At 39.1% G+C, this 20,533-nt stretch overlaps 1 protein-coding gene across 5 annotated transcripts in view; it reads right to left on the bottom strand.

The window, feature by feature from the left end:
- Positions 1-20,533, bottom strand: part of LOC118379065 (calcium-activated potassium channel subunit alpha-1) — a 257,064-nt gene that overhangs the window by 52,421 nt on the left and 184,110 nt on the right. For all 5 annotated transcript variants that reach the window (XM_052473233.1, XM_052473242.1, XM_052473237.1 and 2 more), the window contains exon 18: positions 20,389-20,465. In XM_052473233.1, coding sequence (XP_052329193.1) covers positions 20,389-20,465 — 77 coding nt within the window. The remainder of the gene's footprint in view (positions 1-20,388; positions 20,466-20,533) is intronic.

Here is a 20,533-nt window from a genome sequence, read left to right as displayed (position 1 = left end):
TGGTTAGAAAGCCGCTGTTGGGTTGAATCTCTTTAAGACACCACTGAACTGTGGTGTGCCTTGAAGACCATATAGACAAAGCAATGGAAAATAGAAAAAAATATTAAGAAAAAGAAGAATGTTTCAATGATTTGCGGTGATGCCGTCAGCAAGCTGAAATTATGAATGATTAACTTCAAATGATAAACCATATTGTTACAGCGCAACATAGTTGTATTTACTGCATATACAGTACAGCATACATGGATGACAGAGGCCTAAAGCAGAATGGTCTACATTTACAAAGGAAAGGTTTTCCCTACTCCCCGGTAGGGATATCCCCGGTTCCACAGGATTGCCTGGGAACATCTGGATGCATGGAAGTTACTTTCTGTGAGTCAGTGATTCGGCTTTTGGACCCAGAGAAAATACATGTTCATAAGTACCTTACGCATTGAATCCCCATTCCTGTATAGTACAATATAAAGGTCAAGCTTTGGGCTAAAAGCAGGACTGTGACAGGACATGTTCAACCAGGGAGCATGCTGGTCCTGGCATCTGTCGCCTGCGATCGGCCGGCACAGGACTAAGAGACTAGCATCTGTCCCCCAGCGAGGGGGGCGAGAGGGACCGAGAAATAGGGAAAGAGGGAGAGAAGAGAGGGAGAGGAAGGGAGAGAGAGAGGAGGAGAGAGGGGGCCCTGGGGGAGGAGAGAGAGAGAGATGGGGAGAAAGGAAATGAGGGAGAGGAAAGGAGAGAGAAAGGAGGAGAGAGGGGGCTGTGGGGAGAGAGAGCGAGAGATGGGGAGAGAAGAGAGTGAGAGGAAGGGAGCGAGAGAGGGGGAGCAAGGGTGCTCTGGGTTGCCTAGTGGTTAGGAACTGTCACCCTGAGTTTCATGACAACCGGTAGCACTCCAAAAAAAAAAGAAAATGCAAACATAATTTCCATGTCAGCCCGTGTAAGTCCCTGCCCTCAGCATGCCGCACACCGTGTAGACAGCGACTCTGGAGTATTTTCTGCTATCTTATCCATGCAGCCAGACTACAGCTAGTCAACTGGTCACATCCACAACAGCCCTGGAAGACACGATGCAGCTGGAGGGGAGAGGATAGCCCCAGAGATGTAACTATGTGCTGCAGATCTGCTTTTGATTAAAAGACGTTTGCTTAAACAAATTTGGACTGACTTAATATATCAAAATAACATGTAACACATTGCATATTCTGCTCTTCTCAGGACTTATTTTCCCCCGACACAAACAACAACATGCACTAGTGTCGGGTGATGATGTCATGCGCCGACACCTCAGAGAGATATAAAATGCCTGAGTTATCAGGAACAAAGCTCCCTTGGCTCCATGTCTGTATCTCTGTCTGTAGGGGCCTGAGTTACCAGAGACAAAGCTCCCTTGGCTCCATGTCAGTGTCCCTGTCTGTAGGGGCTTGTTTCTTGGCAGGCTGGGTTGTGTGTCTTACAGCCCTGGCTCTTAAAGCATCTCAGTGATGAGTGATCCAGGTCACTAGTAAATCTACCACATAGGCCACAGCATTATGAAACCCTTCAACAATGTCCAAATAATAAAGGCAATGAGAATTGGTTATGTCCATCCAAAATATCTAAATATTATTTAACATTTTGTCAATAAACTCAGCTTATTCAAATGTAAGAGATGTACTGTAACCAACTAAAAACATTTCATAATTCAATAAAACAATGATACATCATTTCATACCCATCTTGAAAGAATCCATATAAATGACACATTTTTAAAACAACAACAATAAAGCCGTAAATTATCTGACGCTAAAGTAAAACCAAAACACAAACTATGAAGAAACACCAGCACAACCCACACTAGACTAACATAGCATGCTCTAGAAGAAAACTACCATCTTCACTAGTAGCAGGACAAAGACACTACACAATACCTAAAATCATAACACGAATATCCAACAACATCAACAATTACGCCAGTAGCTAACAAAAGTGCCATATTTAAACTATTGATTCCTTTTAAACCATACAGAAAACAAACGAGCCAGACTTTGTACCACATGAACATACATACAGTGAACATCACGAACATGGATAACACATGCTGTGTCACGTTGACAACTTACAGGCACTTAAAGTGGTTGAGCATTCATTAAGAGAGACAGGAGAGAGAGGGAAGCCACGTTGCTGAAGGGTGTCCTTCGTGTTACTATCATGATGCACATTGGCTGACATGCAAGAGCAGTCACACTCTGAATGGCCGCAATCAAAACAACATGCCAGCATCATTCTCTTGTAGACGGACATCTTGGCTACAGTCATGGGACGGCAGGGTGGTTGGTTGGTTGGATGGCAGGTTGAGAGGAGGAGAGGAAAGGCAGCAGGTTAATGGCAACACAAGGTTATTCTGTACCTAGGGAGGAGGATGGGGCTGGGGAATACTTGGGAAGGGAGTACCTGGGGAGTCAGACTCTAACTACCACATCACTGACTGGTCCTACTATTCTGTCATCTAAAACTGACCAATGTAGCTAAATCCTATTGTGGGCTTTAGTTTGAAAACATTCATTGATGCTAACTTGTGTTCTTATTAAGCACATAAAATGAGGATCTTCAGTCAGTAGCTATCTTCTGAGACTAGTGGATGTAAATATCAAAGGGTCAATGATGACACTCAAGGTCATGGATGATAGATGCCCTGAGGTTAAATACACTGTACTCAATACTTGCATAGAAAAAGGTTAGTTGATGGGCTACTGTATTCGTTGTGTAGTGTATCACAGTTATACACAGTTATAGTATCACAGCTACACCAAAGGTATATCACATGATATAGTATGCAGCCTAAAGGTTTAAATAAAACAGTTTGCTGGTTTTGTGATGAACATGAACTGTAAGCATTTGACAACCCAAGCAAAGCAGGACTGTGGAATCTCAATGTTATGCCAAAAGCTATAACACTACAGTATATCTTTGTCATCTTGACATAGATCCTCAGAAAAGTTCACATGATGTAGCCACTGGATGAGATGTTAGCCACATACAGTACAGTACACACGTAAGATGATGGGACTGGGTACTGGTTTGGCCTGCATGGGAAAGAATTGGGTTCACTTTGTTGGATTCGTAAAAAGTAAAGGTGTAGTGACTTTTGGGTAGAAAAAAATGGAACCTTCAGATTGTAAATGATAGGCTGCTGTAACAATTACTAGTTGATAGAGTTTGGAGGACATCTGGTGGCTAGTTGCAGTAGAACTGCTTCTTTTTCTACAGAAGTCAAATATGTATCATGTATCATGTAAACACCACACACTAAAAAAAGGTTATTGAGGGGTTCTTTGTCAGGTGCGAGTGAGGGTGATAAGCGTAACACTTTTTTTTTTGCATTTCAGGAAGGGTTCTTTACTGCTGTGATGGTTGTGAAGGACCATCCTGTTCTTTCCCCCCAACATGAATGCCTTTATGCCATGAAGCACGACACTGTTCAAAAGTTACTCAAATTTTTACTCATTCTGGGGGTTTTCTTTATTTTTTACTATTTTCTACATTGTAGAATAACAGTGAAGACATCAAAACTATAAAATAACATATAGAATCATGTAGTAACCAAAAACAAAAAAAAGTTAAGCAAATCAAAATCTATTTTATATTTGAGATTCTTCAAAGTAGCCACCATTTGCCTTGATGACAGCTTTGCACACTCTTGGCATTCACTCAACCAGCTTCATGAGGTAGTTACCTGGAATGTATTTCAATTAGCAGGTGTGCCTTATTAAAAGTTAATTGGTGGAATTTCTTTCCTTCTTAATGCGTTTGAGCCAATCAGTTGTGTTGTGAGGGGTGGTATACAGAAGATTGCCCTATTCGGTAAAATACCAAGTCCATATTAAGAACAGCTCAAATAAGCAAAGAGAAACGACAGTCCATTACTTTAAGACATGAAGGTCAGTCAATCCGGGAACATTTCAAGAAATGTGAAAGTTTCTTCAAGTGCAGTCACAAAAAACATCAAGCCCTATGATGAAACTGGCTCTCATGAGGACTGCCACAGGAAAGGAAGAGCAAGAGTTACCTCTGCTGCAGAGGATAGGTTCATTAGAGTTAACTGCACTTCAGATTGCAGCCTAAATAAATGCTTCACAGAGTTCAAGTAACAGACACATCTCAACATCAACAGTTCAGAGGAGACTTCATGAATCAGGGCTTCATGGTCAAATTGCTGCAAAGAAACCACTGCTAAAGGACACCAAGAAGAAGAAGAGACTTGCTTGGATAAAGGAACAATAGCAATGGACATTAGACCGGTGGAAATCTGTCCTTTGGTCTGATGAGTCCATATTTTGATTTCTGATTCCAACTGCTGTGTCTTTGTGAGACGCAGAGTAGGTGAACGGATGATCTCTGCATGTGTGATTCCCACCATGAAGCATGGACGAGGAGGTGTGATTGTGTGGGGAGGCTTTTGTGGTGACGCTATCTGTGATTTATTTAGAATTCTAGGCACAATTAACCAGCATGGCTACCACAGCATTCTGCAGAAATACATCATCCAATCTGGTTCGTGCTTAGTGAGACTATAATTTGTTTTTCAACAGGACAATGACCCAAAACACACCTCCAGGCTGTGTAAGGGCTATTAGATCAAGAAGGAGAGTGATGGAGTGCTGCATCAGATGACCTGGCCTATACAATCACCCGACCTCAACCCAATTGAGATGGTTTGGGATGAGTTGGACCTCAGAGTGAAGGAAAATCAGCCAACAATTGCTCAGTATATGTGGGAACTCTATCAAGACTGTTGGAAAAGCATTCCTCATGAAGCTGGTTATGACAATGACTGCCTCTCCTGGTTGACTGCCTCGCCTGGTTCACCAACTACTTCTCTGACAGAGTTCAGTGTGTCAAATCGGAGGGCCCGTTGTCCGGACCTCCCCCTCTATGGGGGTGACACAGGGTTCAATCCTCGGAACGACTCTTTTCTCTGTATACATCAATGATGTCGCTCTTACTGCTGGTGATTCTCTGATCCACCTCTACTCAGACAACACCATTCTGTATACTTCTGGCCCTTCTTTGGACACTGTGTTAACAAACCTCCAGATGAGCTTCAATGCCATATTAACACTCCTTCTGTGGCCTCCAAATGCTCTTAAATGCAAGCAAAACTAAATGCATGCTCTTCAACCGATTGCTGCCCACACCTACCCACCCGTCCAGCATCACTACTCTGGACACTTCTGACTTAGAATATGTGGACATCTACAAATACCTAGGTGTTTGGTTAGACTGTAAACTCTCCTTACAAAATGTAAATCCAAAATTAAATCTGGAATCGGCTTCCTAATTCACAACAAAGCATCCTTCACTCATGCTGCCAAACATACCCTCGTAAAACTGACTATCCTACCGATCCTTGACTTCGGCGATGTCATTTACAAAATAGCCTCCAACACTCTACTCAGCAAATTGGATGCAGTCTATCACAGTGCCATCCGTTTTGTCACCAAAGCCCCATATACTACCCACCACGTCGACCTGAATGCTCTCGTTGGCTGGCCCTCGCTTCGAACTGCAAAAATCACTGAAGCTGGAGACTCATATCTCCCTCACTAGCTTTAAGCACCAGCTGTCAGAGCAGCTCACAGATCACTGCACCTTTACATAGCCAATCTGTAAATAGCCCACCCAACTACCTCATCACCATATTGTTATTTATTTTGCTCCTTTGCACCTCAGTACCGCTACTTGCACACTCATCTTCTGCACATCTATCACCCCAGTGTTTCATTTGCCATACTGTAATAATTTCTCCACTATCGCCTATTTATTGCCTCACTCCCCTTATCCTACCTCATTTGCACACACTGTATATAGACTTTCTCTATTGTATTATTGACTGTATGTTTGTTTATTCCATGTGTAACTCTGTGTTGTTGTTTGTGTCGCACTGCTTTGCTTTATCTTGGCCAGGTCGCAGTTGTAAATGAGAACTTGTTCTCAAATAGCCTACCTGGTTAAATAAAGGTGGAAAAAAATAAATAAAATAAAAAATAATAATATGCCAAGAGTGTGCAAAGCTGTCATCAGGGTAAGGGTGGCTACATTGAAGAATCTAATATATTAAATATATTTTGATTTGTTTAACACTTTTTTGGTTACTACATGATTCCATATGAGCTATTTCATAATGTTGATGTCTTCACTATTATTCTGCAATGTAGACAATAGCACAAATAAAGAAAAACCCTTGAATGACTAGGTGTCCAAACTTATGACTGGTACTGTAACTGTCAACCAGCTGTCAGTAACTTACTGTACTTTACCTGGACTTTTCTCATTACAAGATAGCGTAATATCAGTTGACATCTGCTAAGCATTCTTTGTGGTGAACACACTTGGGACCTCACCTGGCCGCAAACAGACCTTCCTGTCACACCATCAGGTCAGTGAGAGTGACAGAGATCAGCCACAGTAAGTTCCTGTGAATAACTAATTGAAGCAGGCTGACAGTAAAATATTGAAAAATAAACATGAACTACAGTACCTGGTGACCAGCTGCCATTACGTTACTGGAAAATGCACAGTAACCTTAACTCTTACGGAAAAAACACATGAATTTAACATGTGATCGCGTGATCCGTTGTGATTTAATGTGAAGTTAATGTGATGATGTGATAGATAGCATGTGACAACATATGACAACATAAAATTACACATGACAACATGTGAGAACATGATCTCATATGAAGTGAATGTGAAATAAATGTGACAACATGGAGATGCAAAATTTCAACATGTGAGAACATGACACTACATGTGAAAACACGATTTCATGTGAAATAAATGTGACAACATGAGGATGCAACATTTCAACATGTGATACCATTACACTACACGTGACAACATTTGAGCACATGTGAAAGCCTATATGTCAAATGCCATTTAGAATACTTTAAAAGGCATTATTGACATTCATTCAATTTAAACAGTCATGGTCCCCTGCAGCTTTTGTCTAGTTCCCAGTTTGTTTCAGGGATGACCCCAATTATGTTTTTAGGACGTTCTCAGAATGTTGTGTTATGGTCTTCTATAGGTTTTTGTCTAAAATACGGTAAATCTAAAACTAGTTACTGTATTTTACAGCTAAATTAAGGTGTTACGTTAAAGGACAGTATACTGCAGAGATTGGCAATATATTTATTGCCAATAATACATTTCTGCATGTTGCCTAAAGTTGCAGTACAAATAAAGTAAACATGCACAACAACTTAAGTGTTATTTCTATATTCTATATTCTGCTATATTCTGATTTCAATTACTGTAAAATCTTGTATAATTTTGTATTATGAACACATTTGGGAAAATGTCCAGAATCAAATAAATAATTGTACAATTATCAACACCAGCGTAACATCAACATAAAACTATGCAGGGCTTAAGGACACTACAGTATACATTTGTGGATTTTAACTTGCAACCTCTTGGTAGGGAGTACATCAATGTTTGTGCAGTGTCAGCAGGGTCATACTCATTACTTGGAACATATTTTTATTACATTTTTTATTTAACTAGGCAAGTCAGTTAACAACAAATTCTTATTTACGATGACAACCTACATATATTAACACACTCAAAAAATAAGGGTATGGTTAATGTACAGTGTTGTTCCTTGGTGTACAAAAAGACAAAGGTACACATATAAACTCACATGGTACAGTTTATATTTTGAATATGAGGTACAATCATTATTACACTTTAAAATATAAGTGGGGGCAGAGATGTGCAGTATTTCTGTTACATGTATTTGAAGTATGTATTTCAATTACTTCTGAGTATTTTCTATTACACTGGGCTGAAGTATACTCCAATGTATTTTTGTAACAACATACTTTCGAGTGCTGTAATTCGTATTTTGAAAATATAAAATACTTTTCTATACCATTTTTTTTAATAGTGGTTCAACATTTTGTGGCCACCTTTCACCCTGCATTGGTATCAGAATACTGATGGCACTATGGTGGAATGAGACCATCTGCTACATGAATTAAATATAATTGTGTATGTAAACATGTACAATTGCAAAAGATGCTGAGTATTATTCTAATGAGCTCCGCCACAAAACAAGGTTCGGTCGAGAAGGGATACAGCTTTTGTCGAAATTGACTTTTCATAGCAGGTTTTGGAAAATGTACGCATCAGGTTAATTGAATTAATGTAGCAGGTTAGGATAATTAGGTTAAACTGTGTCCCATCTAGACATTACCCCAAAATAAGGCCAATAATAGTAATAATAATACCCAGTGTGGTTTGCAGTTCATTTTGGTTCATTTTCACATACATTACATTTTGTAATTTAGCAGACACTTCTATCTAGAGTGACTTACAGTCAGTGCATTCAACTAAGGTAGATAAACAACAACATATCATATCAAGTAAAATGTTTCTGTAACCGTTACTAAGAATGCTGTTGCTGTACAGCCCATCTACTTCTGAATGTATTTTTGTATTTTAAAATACAAACTAAATGTATTTCAATAAAATACATTTCAAAATGCAAGTATTTCGTAGATTATTTTTGTTACATTGATCTTCATGGAAGTTTATAATTGTATTTTGTCATTTTTTACCCATCACTGTGTGGTGGAAAAGTACTGGTTGGGGCTCATTAGCATATGTGGGGGAGTGGTCAAATGTGGCCATTTAGCCAATTTCAGTCTCCCAATGACTTTAAAGCACCTGAATGCACCTGAAGCTGGTATTTCCGACTTCACAATTGGTAAATTCCCACCTCCCACATGGTTACTAATGCAGTACCATATTGAATATATTGGATAGAAAAATGTACCATTCTACTAGATTCTCTGCACATGTACCCTTTTTGTACACCAGGGAACAACATTGTACCATATATACTTTCATATTTGATAGTGTGTGGAGATATGTTCATGTTCACAAATAACCATCTGGTGGCCCTCCAGAGACATTAATGCACTCCAGACCAAAAGGTTGCAAGGACAAGTGCCAAGAGCATTTATGCACACAGGGCTAGATTCTATAAGATCTGCACTAATGGACACCTGCATAGTGGTTGTTTTGGCAGTGTCGGAGGTGGAACTGCATTAGAGCTGTCAAATCCCCAAGCAGTTCCCGGCCTTATACCTAAAGAGGACATTACAATTGGCTGCACAGAGCAGTTTGGAACACCGGACTGTGCTATGTGATCTACAGCTCAATTAGGCTGATAGAATTTTAATTTTTAATTTTGATTTGAGTTTCATTATTTCTATATAGCCTACACTTTCTCATTATGAAATTCTAACGTGATTAGGATGGGTGTGGCTTTGTGACAATGACCACATGAGCAGCCACTCACCGATTTGACAGGTCTAATGAGTTAAAACTCCAACACCGCCATATTTATTTTACCTTTATTCAACTAGGCAAGTCAGTTAAGAACAAATTCTTACTTACAATGACGGCCTACACTGGCCAAACCTGGATGCCAATTGTGCGCCGCCCTATGGGACTCCCAATCACAGCCGGTTGTGATACAGCTTGGATCACCAATATGCTTGATCTGATTGAATCTATGCTTCAATGTCAAGTGTCCCTAAGCACTGCTACTTTTTCGTTGGTGTTCTTTGGTTATGGTTGCGTCCAAAGTGTGCTAACGAATGTTAAGGTCAATTCAAAAAGTGAATCAAATTCCCAAATAATCTTAATTTGAATTTCTGTGCACTTCCCGAATACAGTTCGTTGTATAAAGTTCAGCTGAAGAAATACAGAAAAAGTTGTTCCCACTATTTTCATCACAACTCCGTAGCTGGTAACTTACTATAAAATTACAGGATTTTTGAATTTACAGTTTGTTCCAAAAGCACACCTAAACAAGTAGCCTATACGTTTAAATGCAATTGCAAGTGAGGAATGGCAAGCTAATTTATGTGAAATCACGTTGAAAGGTGTTTTTGAAACACTTCACATGTGAAAACGTGTTTTTGGAAAACTTCACGTGACATTTCACATTTGAAATCATCTGAAATTGTGTTTTTGGAACACATCACTCGTGACTTTTCACATTGAAAATGTGTATTTTTGGAACATGTCACGTGACATTTCACATGAGAAATCATGTGAAAATCTGTGTTTTCACATTTTACATTTAAAAACCTGTGTTTTTGGAACACTTTATGTGACATTCTACTTGTGAAAACATGGATTTGGAACAATTCACATGTGGCATTTCACATGTATGATCATGTGAAAACCTGTGTTTCTGGGACTCTTTACATGACATTTTACATGTAAATACATGTGAATATTTTTTTTTTTGTAACACCCTCACGTGACATTTAACATGTGAAAATATGTTTTTTTTAGAACACTTCACTTGTGACATTCCACATGTGAAAATGTAAAAACATATTTTTGGAACACATCATGTGACTTTTCACGTTAATTTTTTTGTTTTTGGAACACTTCACATTAGTGATCACATGCAATTTAATGTGTTATTGCTGTTCAGCTAAAGTATGACCCCACCTGGTTGTTGAACAGACAAACTCTGGAATTTAAGTACACTGACCTTTCTGTTGCGCCACAAAGTCATTGCCACACATATTCATTACCTATAATACATCTCTGCACCCAACATTGATTTCATTTACTCATTTCATTTACTTCATTTACTTACAGTATTTCAGCAATTTGAGGGTTTTCTGTATAGCTGTCTAATGTTGGTGGGGCAAATGATTCTGTTTTAATGTCACACCTGAATCACTATGATAAATATAATAGTTTTTCTTCGATTGTATATTTAACAAAGCTGAGATTTAGGCCTAATAACAGTGGGTTAAGTGCCTTGTTCAGGGGCAGAACAACAAAATTTTACCTTGTCAGCTCTGGGATTCGATGTTGCAACCTTTCGGTTACTAGTCCAACGCTCTAACCACTAGGCTACCTGCCGCAATGAATAGCATTCTGACATAGGTGTTCGTTTTGTCCAGGTGAGAAAGGGCAGTGTGGAGTGCGATTGAGATTGCGTCAGCTGTAGATCTGTTGGGGCGGTTTGCGAATTGGAGTGGGTCTAGGGTTTCCGGGAAGATGCTGTTGATGTGAGCCATGACCAGCCTTTCAAAGCACTTCATGACAACCGATGTGAATGCCACAGGGCCGTAATCATTTAGGCAGGTTACCTTCATTTTCTTGGGCACAGGGACTATAGTGTTCTGCTTGAAACATGTTGGTATTACAGATTCGTTCAGGGAGAGGTTGAAAATGTCAGTGAAGACACTTGCCAGTTGGTCTGCACATGCTTTGAGTACATGTCCTGGTAATCCGTCTGGCCCCGCAGCTTTGTGAATGTTGACCTGTTTAAAGGTTTTGTTCACATCGGCTACTGAGAGCGTTATCACAGTCGTCCAGATCAGCTGGTGCTGTCGTGCATGCTTCAGTGTTGCTTGCCTCGAAGCGAGTATAGAATTGATTTAGCTTGTCAGGTAGGCTCGCGTCACTGGGCAGCTTGCGTCTGGGTTTCCCTTTGTAGTCCTTAATAGTTTACAAGCCCTGCCACATCCGACGAGCATCAGAGCCGGTGTAGTAGGATTTCATCTTAATCCTGTATTGACGCTTGGCTTGTTTGATGGTTCGTCTGAGGGCATAGCGGGATTCCTTATAAGCGTCTGGATTAGTCTCCCACTCCTTGAAAGCGACAGCTCTAGCCTTTAGCTCAATGCGGATGTTGCCTGTAATCCATGGCTTCTGGTTCGGATATGTACGTAAAGTCACTGTGGGAACGACGTCGTCGATGCACTTATTGATGAAGTCAATGACTGAGATGGTATATTCCTCAATGCCATTGGATGAATCCCGGAACATATTCTAGTCTGTGCTAGCAAAACAGTCCTGTAGTGTAGCATCCGCGTCATCTGACCACTTCTGTATTGTGCGAGTCACTGGTACTTCCCGCTTTAGATGTTGCTTGTAAGCAGGAATCAGAAGGATAGAATTATGGTAAGATTTGCCAAATGGAGGGCGGGGGAGAGCTTTGTATGCATCTCTGTGTGTGGAGTAAAGGTGGTCTAGGATTTTTTTCCCTCTGGTTGCACATATGACATGCTGGTAAAAATTTGTCCAAACTGATTTAAGTTTGCCTGCATTAAAGTCCCCGGCCACTAGTAGCACCGCTTCTGGGTGAGCATTTTCTTCTTTGCTTACGGCCTTATAGAGTTGGTTGAGAGCGGTCTTATTGCCAGCTTCGTTCTGTGGTGGTAAATAGACGGCTACGAATAATATAGATGAGAACTCTCTTGGTAGATAGTGTGGTCTACAGCTTATCATAAGGTACTTCTTTAAGACTTCTTTAATATTAGACATCGCGCACCAGCTGTTATTGACAAATAGACACACACCCCCACTCCTCGTCTTACCAGAGGTAGCATCTCTGTTCTGCAGGTGCATGGAAAATACCGGCAGCTCTATATTATCCGTATCGTCGTTCAGTCACGTCACGTAAAACATAAGATGTTACAGTTTTTGATGTCCCGTTGGTAGGATAATCTTAATCGTAGGTCATCAATTTTATTTTCCAATGATTGCACGTTAGCAAGAAGAACGGATGACAGTGGGGGTTTACTCACTCACCTACAGACTCTCAGAAGGAGGCGAGGATCTGGGCCTGTTCCAGTGAAAGCAAGATATCCTTCTCGTCGGACTCGTTAAAGGAAAAAGTTTCTTCCAGTCTGCGGTGAGTAATCGCTGTTCTCATGCCCAGAAGTTATTTTCGGTCAGAAGGGACAGTAGCACCAACATTACGTACACAATAAGTAAAATCAATAAGTTACACAAACCCCCCAAAAATATCAAAACAGCACAATTGGTTGGGAGAATGTAAAACGTCAACCATGTTCTTCGGCGCCATCTTTGGTTCACTCCAAAGTAATCAGAATAAAGCAGCAAACTGTCCCTTACAGCAATAATACCTTAATCGAGCTCTAAAAATACAGTTTTTGAATATTTACTGAATTTTCACTGCAACCATTAGCCAGAAAATGTTGAACAGTGTAATGAAGAACCCTCTGGTTCTGTCAATGTAATTAAGAACTATACACATGGTTACAGTATTCGATGTAAGTACTGATGTAAAAAGGCCAAAAAAGGGTTCCTTTACAGGGACAAAAAAATATATATAATTGGTACTAACGAGCACCCTCTTTTTTTCTCTTGAACCACAGGAAAAATAATTGTTATGTAATTGGACTCGTTTAAGGCTACATTGTATATTTGGCTTCATCAAATACTTAAGGTTGACGGGTATCTACCCTAATGTATAGGGTCGACAAATCTACCAATCATCACGTTTTTTGTGTTCTCCTTGACCTGAGAGTATAGCGTGCAAATGAGATGTGAGTGAACGTGAAGGATGCAGGCAGAAGTGTCCACCATCGCCACATGCAACATGTGCAGTACACTCAACAATAACAGAAAAGATCGAACTCAAGGGTAGCAGGCTGTACTACGGAGGGTAGGGGTAGGGCACCTATATTACTCACAATAAAGCACTATACGTGAACAGTTAAAACATTGTTTCATGTTCCAAGGCAGCAGAAAGAGAATACATCAAACATTAGCGTCAGTAGATATGGTCATCAAAGTTATATGAGACAAGCCTCTTTAAACAAGGCACAATATAGAAGAAGCCTGTTTGAAATCTTGAAACGAGAAAATAAAAACAGATTTAAGACAGATCACACTGTTTTTGTTGTTGTCATGACTGGTCCCAGATCTGTTCAGATTGTTTTGCCAACTTCTATGGTCATTGTAATGCCAAACATGACAGATCTGGGACCAGGCTATTTGTTTCTATATCCTCATTCTCTTTATTGAGTGCTACATTAAATATGAATAAATATGCGACCCAAATGGCCACCTATTCCTTATTGTGTCCACTACTTATGACCAGGGCCCTGTAGGATATGGTCAAACGTAGTGCAATATATAGGGAATAAAGTGTCATTTGGGAGTTAGCCCCAAATTACACTTTATTAATTTTCTGTACACAGTTATTTGTGCACTGGATGCTTGTTTAAAATAATCATATGGCCTTTCCTGAGGAAGAGATTACAGGGTTTTATCCTGTGGATTATTAATAAAGGACATAACTGGTTTAGACAAAATGGCTATGTAGATTGTGTAAAGACAATGCCTTTGTTCCAAATGGCATCCTTTTCCCAATATAAGGCATTACTTTTGACCACAGTTCTATGGGTCCTGGTCAAAAGTAGTGCACTATAAAGGGAACAGGGTGTCACATGTGACACAGACAATGTAGTGACGCTATAATGTTTATGTTAATGTTGGGCTCTGCTCAAACCTCTAAACAAATACCTGTCAACGGGCATCTGAAGAGGTGTTTATTCAACAACTTTGGTAGTTATTGTACATGAATAATATCTAATAATTATACAAAATGTGTATAGTAGAACATTCAGTACAGTATAATACATGTACAGTATACACATTGTTCAAATATCTTTTATTTAAAAAAAACGAACACCTCGATCACACCGACAGCGTCATTGCATTTTGGTACACCAGAAGTACATTCATTTTCAACGTAACGATGCGTTTGCCTTGCAGCATTCCATTGAAGAGGCAGTTGCAGTGCGCTCTGTGTGGTGCATACGTTGGATTTATTGAACATATTGCGTCAAACTGTATGTGTCAAACTGTATGTGTCAAACTGTATGTGTCAAACTCTATGTGTCAAACTGTATGTGTCAAACTGTATGTGTCAAACTGTATGTGTCAAACTCTATGTGTCAAACTGTATGTGTCAAACTGTATGTGTCAAACTGTGTGTCAAACTGTATGTGTCAAACTGTATGTGTCAAACTGTATGTGTCAAACTGTATGTGTCAAACTGTATGTGTCAAACTGTATGTGTCAAACTGTATGCGTCAAACTGTATGTGTCAAACTGTATGTGTCAAACTGTATGTGTCAAACTGTATGTGTCAAACTGTATGTGTCAAACTGTATGTGTCAAACTGTATGTGTCAAACTGTATGTGTCAAACTGTATGTGTCAAACTGTATGTGTCAAACTGTATGTGTCAAACTGTGTGTCAAACTGTGTGTCAAACTGTATGTGTCAAACTGTATGTGTCAAACTGTATGCGTCAAACTGTCAAACTGTATGTGTCAAACTGTATGTGTCAAACTGTATGTGTCAAACTGTATGCGTCAAACTGTATGTGTCAAACTGTATGTGTCAAACTGTATGTCAAACTGTCAAACTGTAAACTGTGTGTCAAACTGTGTGTCAAACTGTATGTGTCAAACTGTATGTGTCAAACTGTATGTGTCAAACTGTATGCAAACTGTATGTGTCAAACTGTAAACTGTATGTGTCAAACTGTATGTGTCAAACTGTCAAACTGTATGTGTCAAACTGTATGTGTCAAACTGTCAAACTGTATGCGTCAAACTGTGTGTCAAACTGTATGTGTCAAACTGTATGTGTCAAACTGTATGTGTCAAACTGTATGTGTCAAACTGTATGTGTCAAACTGTATGTGTCAAACTGTATGTGTCAAACTGTCAAACTGTATGTGTCAAACTGTATGTGTCAAACTGTATGCGTCAAACTGTATGCGTCAAACTGTGTGTCAAACTGTATGTGTCAAACTGTATGTGTCAAACTGTATGTGTCAAACTGTATGTGTCAAACTGTATGTGTCAAACTGTATGTGTCAAACTGTATGTGTCAAACTGTATGCGTCAAACTGTATGCGTCAAACTGTGTGTCAAACTGTATGTGTCAAACTGTATGTGTCAAACTGTATGTGTCAAACTGTATGCGTCAAACTGTATGTGTCAAACTGTGTGTCAAACTGTGTGTCAAACTGTATGTGTCAAACTGTATGCGTCAAACTGTATGCGTCAAACTGTATGCGTCAAACTGTATGTGTCAAACTGTATGTGTCAAACTGTATGTGTCAAACTGTCAAACTGTATGTCAAACTGTATGCGTCAAACTGTATGTGTCAAACTGTGTGTCAAACTGTATGTGTCAAACTGTATGTGTCAAACTGTATGCGTCAAACTGTATGTGTCAAACTGTATGTGTCAAACTGTATGTGTCAAACTGTATGTGTCAAACTGTATGTGTCAAACTGTATGTGTCAAACTGTATGTGTCAAACTGTATGTGTCAAACTGTATGCGTCAAACTGTGTGTCAAACTGTATGTGTCAAACTGTATGTGTCAAACTGTATGCGTCAAACTGTATGCGTCAAACTGTATGTGTCAAACTGTATGTGTCAAACTGTATGTGTCAAACTGTATGTGTCAAACTGTATGTGTCAAACTGTATGTGTCAAACTGTATGTGTCAAACTGTGTGTCAAACTGTATGTGTCAAACTGTATGTGTCAAACTGTATGTGTCAAACTGTATGTGTCAAACTGTATGCGTCAAACTGTGTGTCAAACTGTATGTGTCAAACTGTATGTGTCAAACTGTATGTGTCAAACTGTATGTGTCAAACTGTATGCGTCAAACTGTATGTGTCAAACTGTGTGTCAAACTGTATGTGTCAAACTGTATGTGTCAAACTGTATGCGTCAAACTGTATGCGTAAAACTGTATGTGTCAAACTGTATGCGTCAAACTGTATGTCAAACTGTATGCGTCAAACTGTATGTGTCAAACTGTATGTGTCAAACTGTATGTGTCAAACTGTATGTGTCAAACTGTATGTGTCAAACTGTATGTGTCAAACTGTATGTGTCAAACTGTATGTGTCAAACTGTATGTGTCAAACTGTATGTGTCAAACTGTATGTGTCAAACTGTATGTGTCAAACTGTATGTGTCAAACTGTATGTGTCAAACTGTATGTGTCAAACTGTATGTGTCAAACTGTATGTGTCAAACTGTATGTCAAACTGTATGTGTCAAACTGTATGCGTCAAACTGTGTGTCAAACTGTATGTGTCAAACTGTATGTGTCAAACTGTATGTGTCAAACTGTATGCGTCAAACTGTATGTGTCAAACTGTGTGTCAAACTGTATGTGTCAAACTGTATGTGTCAAACTGTATGCGTCAAACTGTATGCGTCAAACTGTATGTGTCAAACTGTATGCGTCAAACTGTATGTGTCAAACTGTATGCGTCAAACTGTATGTGTCAAACTGTATGCGTCAAACTGTATGTGTCAAACTGTATGCGTCAAACTGTATGTGTCAAACTGTATGTGTCAAACTGTATGCGTCAAACTGTATGTGTCAAACTGTATGTGTCAAACTCAAACTGTTTGTGTCAAACTGTATGTGTCAAACTGTATGCAAACTGTATGTGTCAAACTGTATGTGTCAAACTGTATGTGTCAAACTGTATGTGTCAAACTGTATGCGTCAAACTGTATGTGTCAAACTGTATGTGTCAAACTGTATGCGTCAAACTGTATGTGTCAAACTGTCAAACTGTATGCGTCAAACTGTATGTGTCGTCAAACTGTAAACTGTATGTGTCAAACTGTCAAACTGTATGTGTCAAACTGTATGCAAACTGTATGTGTCAAACTGTATGCGTCAAACTGTATGTGTCAAACTGTATGTGTCAAACTGTATGTGTCAAACTGTATGTGTCAAACTGTATGTGTCAAACTGTATGTGTCAAACTGTCAAACTGTATGTGTCAAACTGTATGTGTCAAACTGTCAAACTGTATGTGTCAAACTGTATGTGTCAAACTGTATGTGTCAAACTGTATGTGTCAAACTGTCAAACTGTATGTGTCAAACTGTAAACTGTATGTGTCAAACTGTATGTGTCAAACTGTATGTCAAACTGTATGCGTCAAACTGTATGTGTCAAACTGTATGCGTCAAACTGTATGCGTCAAACTGTATGCGTCAAACTGTATGTGTCAAACTGTATGTGTCAAACTGTATGCGTCAAACTGTATGCGTCAAACTGTATGCGTCAAACTGTATGTGTCAAACTGTATGTGTCAAACTGTATGTGTCAAACTGTATGTGTCAAACTGTATGTGTCAAACTGTGTGTCAAACTGTATGTGTCAAACTGTATGCGTCAAACTGTATGTGTCAAACTGTATGCGTCAAACTGTATGTGTCAAATTGTATGTGTCAAACTGTATGTGTCAAACTGTATGTGTCAAATTGTGTGTCAAACTGTATGTGTCAAACTGTATGCGTCAAACTGTATGCGTCAAACTGTATGCGTCAAACTGTATGCGTCAAACTGTATGTGTCAAATTGTATGTGTCAAACTGTATGCGTCAAACTGTATGCGTCAAACTGTATGCGTCAAACTGTATGTGTCAAATTGTATGTGTCAAACTGTATGCGTAAAACTGTATGCGTCAAACTGTATGCGTTAAACTGTATGTGTCAAACTGTATGTGTCAAACTGTATGTCAAACTGTCAAACTGTATGTGTCAAACTGTGTGTCAAACTGTATGTGTCAAACTGTATGTGTCAAACTGTATGTGTCAAACTGTATGCGTCAAACTGTATGTGTCAAACTGTATGTGTCAAACTGTATGCGTCAAACTGTATGTGTCAAACTGTATGTGTCAAACTGTATGCGTCAAACTGTATGTCAAACTGTATGTGTCAAACTGTATGTGTCAAACTGTATGCGTCAAACTGTATGTGTCAAACTGTATGTGTCAAACTGTATGTGTCAAACTGTATGCGTCAAACTGTATGTGTCAAACTGTATGTGTCAAACTGTATGCGTCAAACTGTATGTGTCAAACTGTATGTGTCAAACTGTCAAACTGTATGTGTCAAACTGTATGCGTCAAACTGTATGTGTCAAACTGTATGTGTCAAACTGTATGTGTCAAACTGTATGCGTCAAACTGTATGTGTCAAACTGTATGCGTCAAACTGTATGTGTCAAACTGTATGTGTCAAACTGTATGCGTCAAACTGTATGTGTCAAACTGTATGTGTCAAACTGTATGTGTCAAACTGTATGCGTCAAACTGTATGTGTCAAACTGTATGTGTCAAACTGTATGTGTCAAACTGTATGTGTCAAACTGTATGTGTCAAACTGTATGTGTCAAACTGTATGTGTCAAACTGTATGTGTCAAACTGTATGTGTCAAACTGTATGTGTCAAACTGTATGTGTCAAACTGTATGTGTGTATGAGTCAAACTGTATGTGTCAAACTGTATGTCAAACTGTATGTGTCAAACTGTATGTGTCAAACTGTATGTGTCAAACTGTATGTCAAACTGTCAAACTGTATGTGTCAAACTGTATGTGTCAAACTGTATGTGTCAAACTGTATGTGTCAAACTGTATGTGTCAAACTGTATGTGTCAAACTGTATGTCAAACTGTATGTGTCAAACTGTCAAACTGTATGTGTCAAACTGTATGTGTCAAACTGTATGTGTCAAACTGTATGTGTCAAACTGTATGCGTCAAACTGTATGCGTCAAACTGTATGCGTCAAACTGTATGTGTCAAACTGTATGTGTCAAACTGTATGTGTCAAACTGTATGCGTCAAACTGTATGCGTCAAACTGTATGTGTCAAACTGTATGTGTCAAACTGTATGTCAAACTGTCAAACTGTATGTGTCAAACTGTATGTGTCAAACTGTATGTGTCAAACTGTATGTGTCAAACTGTATGTGTCAAACTGTATGTGTCAAACTGTATGTATGCGTCAAACTGTATGTGTATGTGTCAAACTGTGTATGTGTCAAACTGTATGATTCAAACTGTATGAGTCAAACTGTATGTGTCAAACTGTATGTGTCAAACTGTATGTATGTGTCAAACTGTATGTGTCAAACTGTATGTGTCAAACTGTATGTGTCAAACTGTATGTGTCAAACTGTATGAGTCAAACTGTATGTGTCAAACTGTATGTGTCAAACTGTATGTGTCAAACTGTATGTGTCAAACTGTATGCGTCAAACTGTATGTGTCAAACTGTATGAGTCAAACTGTATGTGTCAAACTGTATGTGTCAAACTGTATGTGTCAAACTGTATGTGTCAAGCTGTATGTGTCAAACTGTATGTGTCAAACTGTATGTGTCAAACTGTATGTGTCAAACTGTATGTGTCAAACTGTATGTGTCAAGCTGTATGTGTCAAACTGTATGTGTCAAACTGTATGTGTCAAACTGTATGCGTAGACGGCTTAACAGAAACGGTATCAGAAGTTGAATGTTGAACTTTTGTTGCACACATATCCAGAGGATGCTGCGTACCATTTTGCACAACAACAAAGTAGGTGTGATCGAGGCGTAAGGCACAGTTTTATACAGTATCTACATATCCATATTAAAATATGCCTGTGCATTAAAGACAAAGCTCAATACATATTGTTATTAATTAAAGAACAGTAAATAAATACTTACATCGTTTGCATCCACATTTCTTTATCCTTTTGGGATCTGTGATGTCATCGTGACAAGCTTTGCAGTAAAAGAGTGCCCTAAGAAAACAGCACAGTATTAAATCATCAGCAAGTCCAAGAGTAATTGAACATACAGTAGTTTGATA

Source organism: Oncorhynchus keta, chromosome 2 (assembly GCF_023373465.1).
Source record: "Oncorhynchus keta strain PuntledgeMale-10-30-2019 chromosome 2, Oket_V2, whole genome shotgun sequence".
Taxonomy (NCBI): Eukaryota; Metazoa; Chordata; class Actinopteri; order Salmoniformes; family Salmonidae; genus Oncorhynchus; species Oncorhynchus keta.
This window is presented reverse-complemented; position numbering and strand designations above follow the sequence as displayed.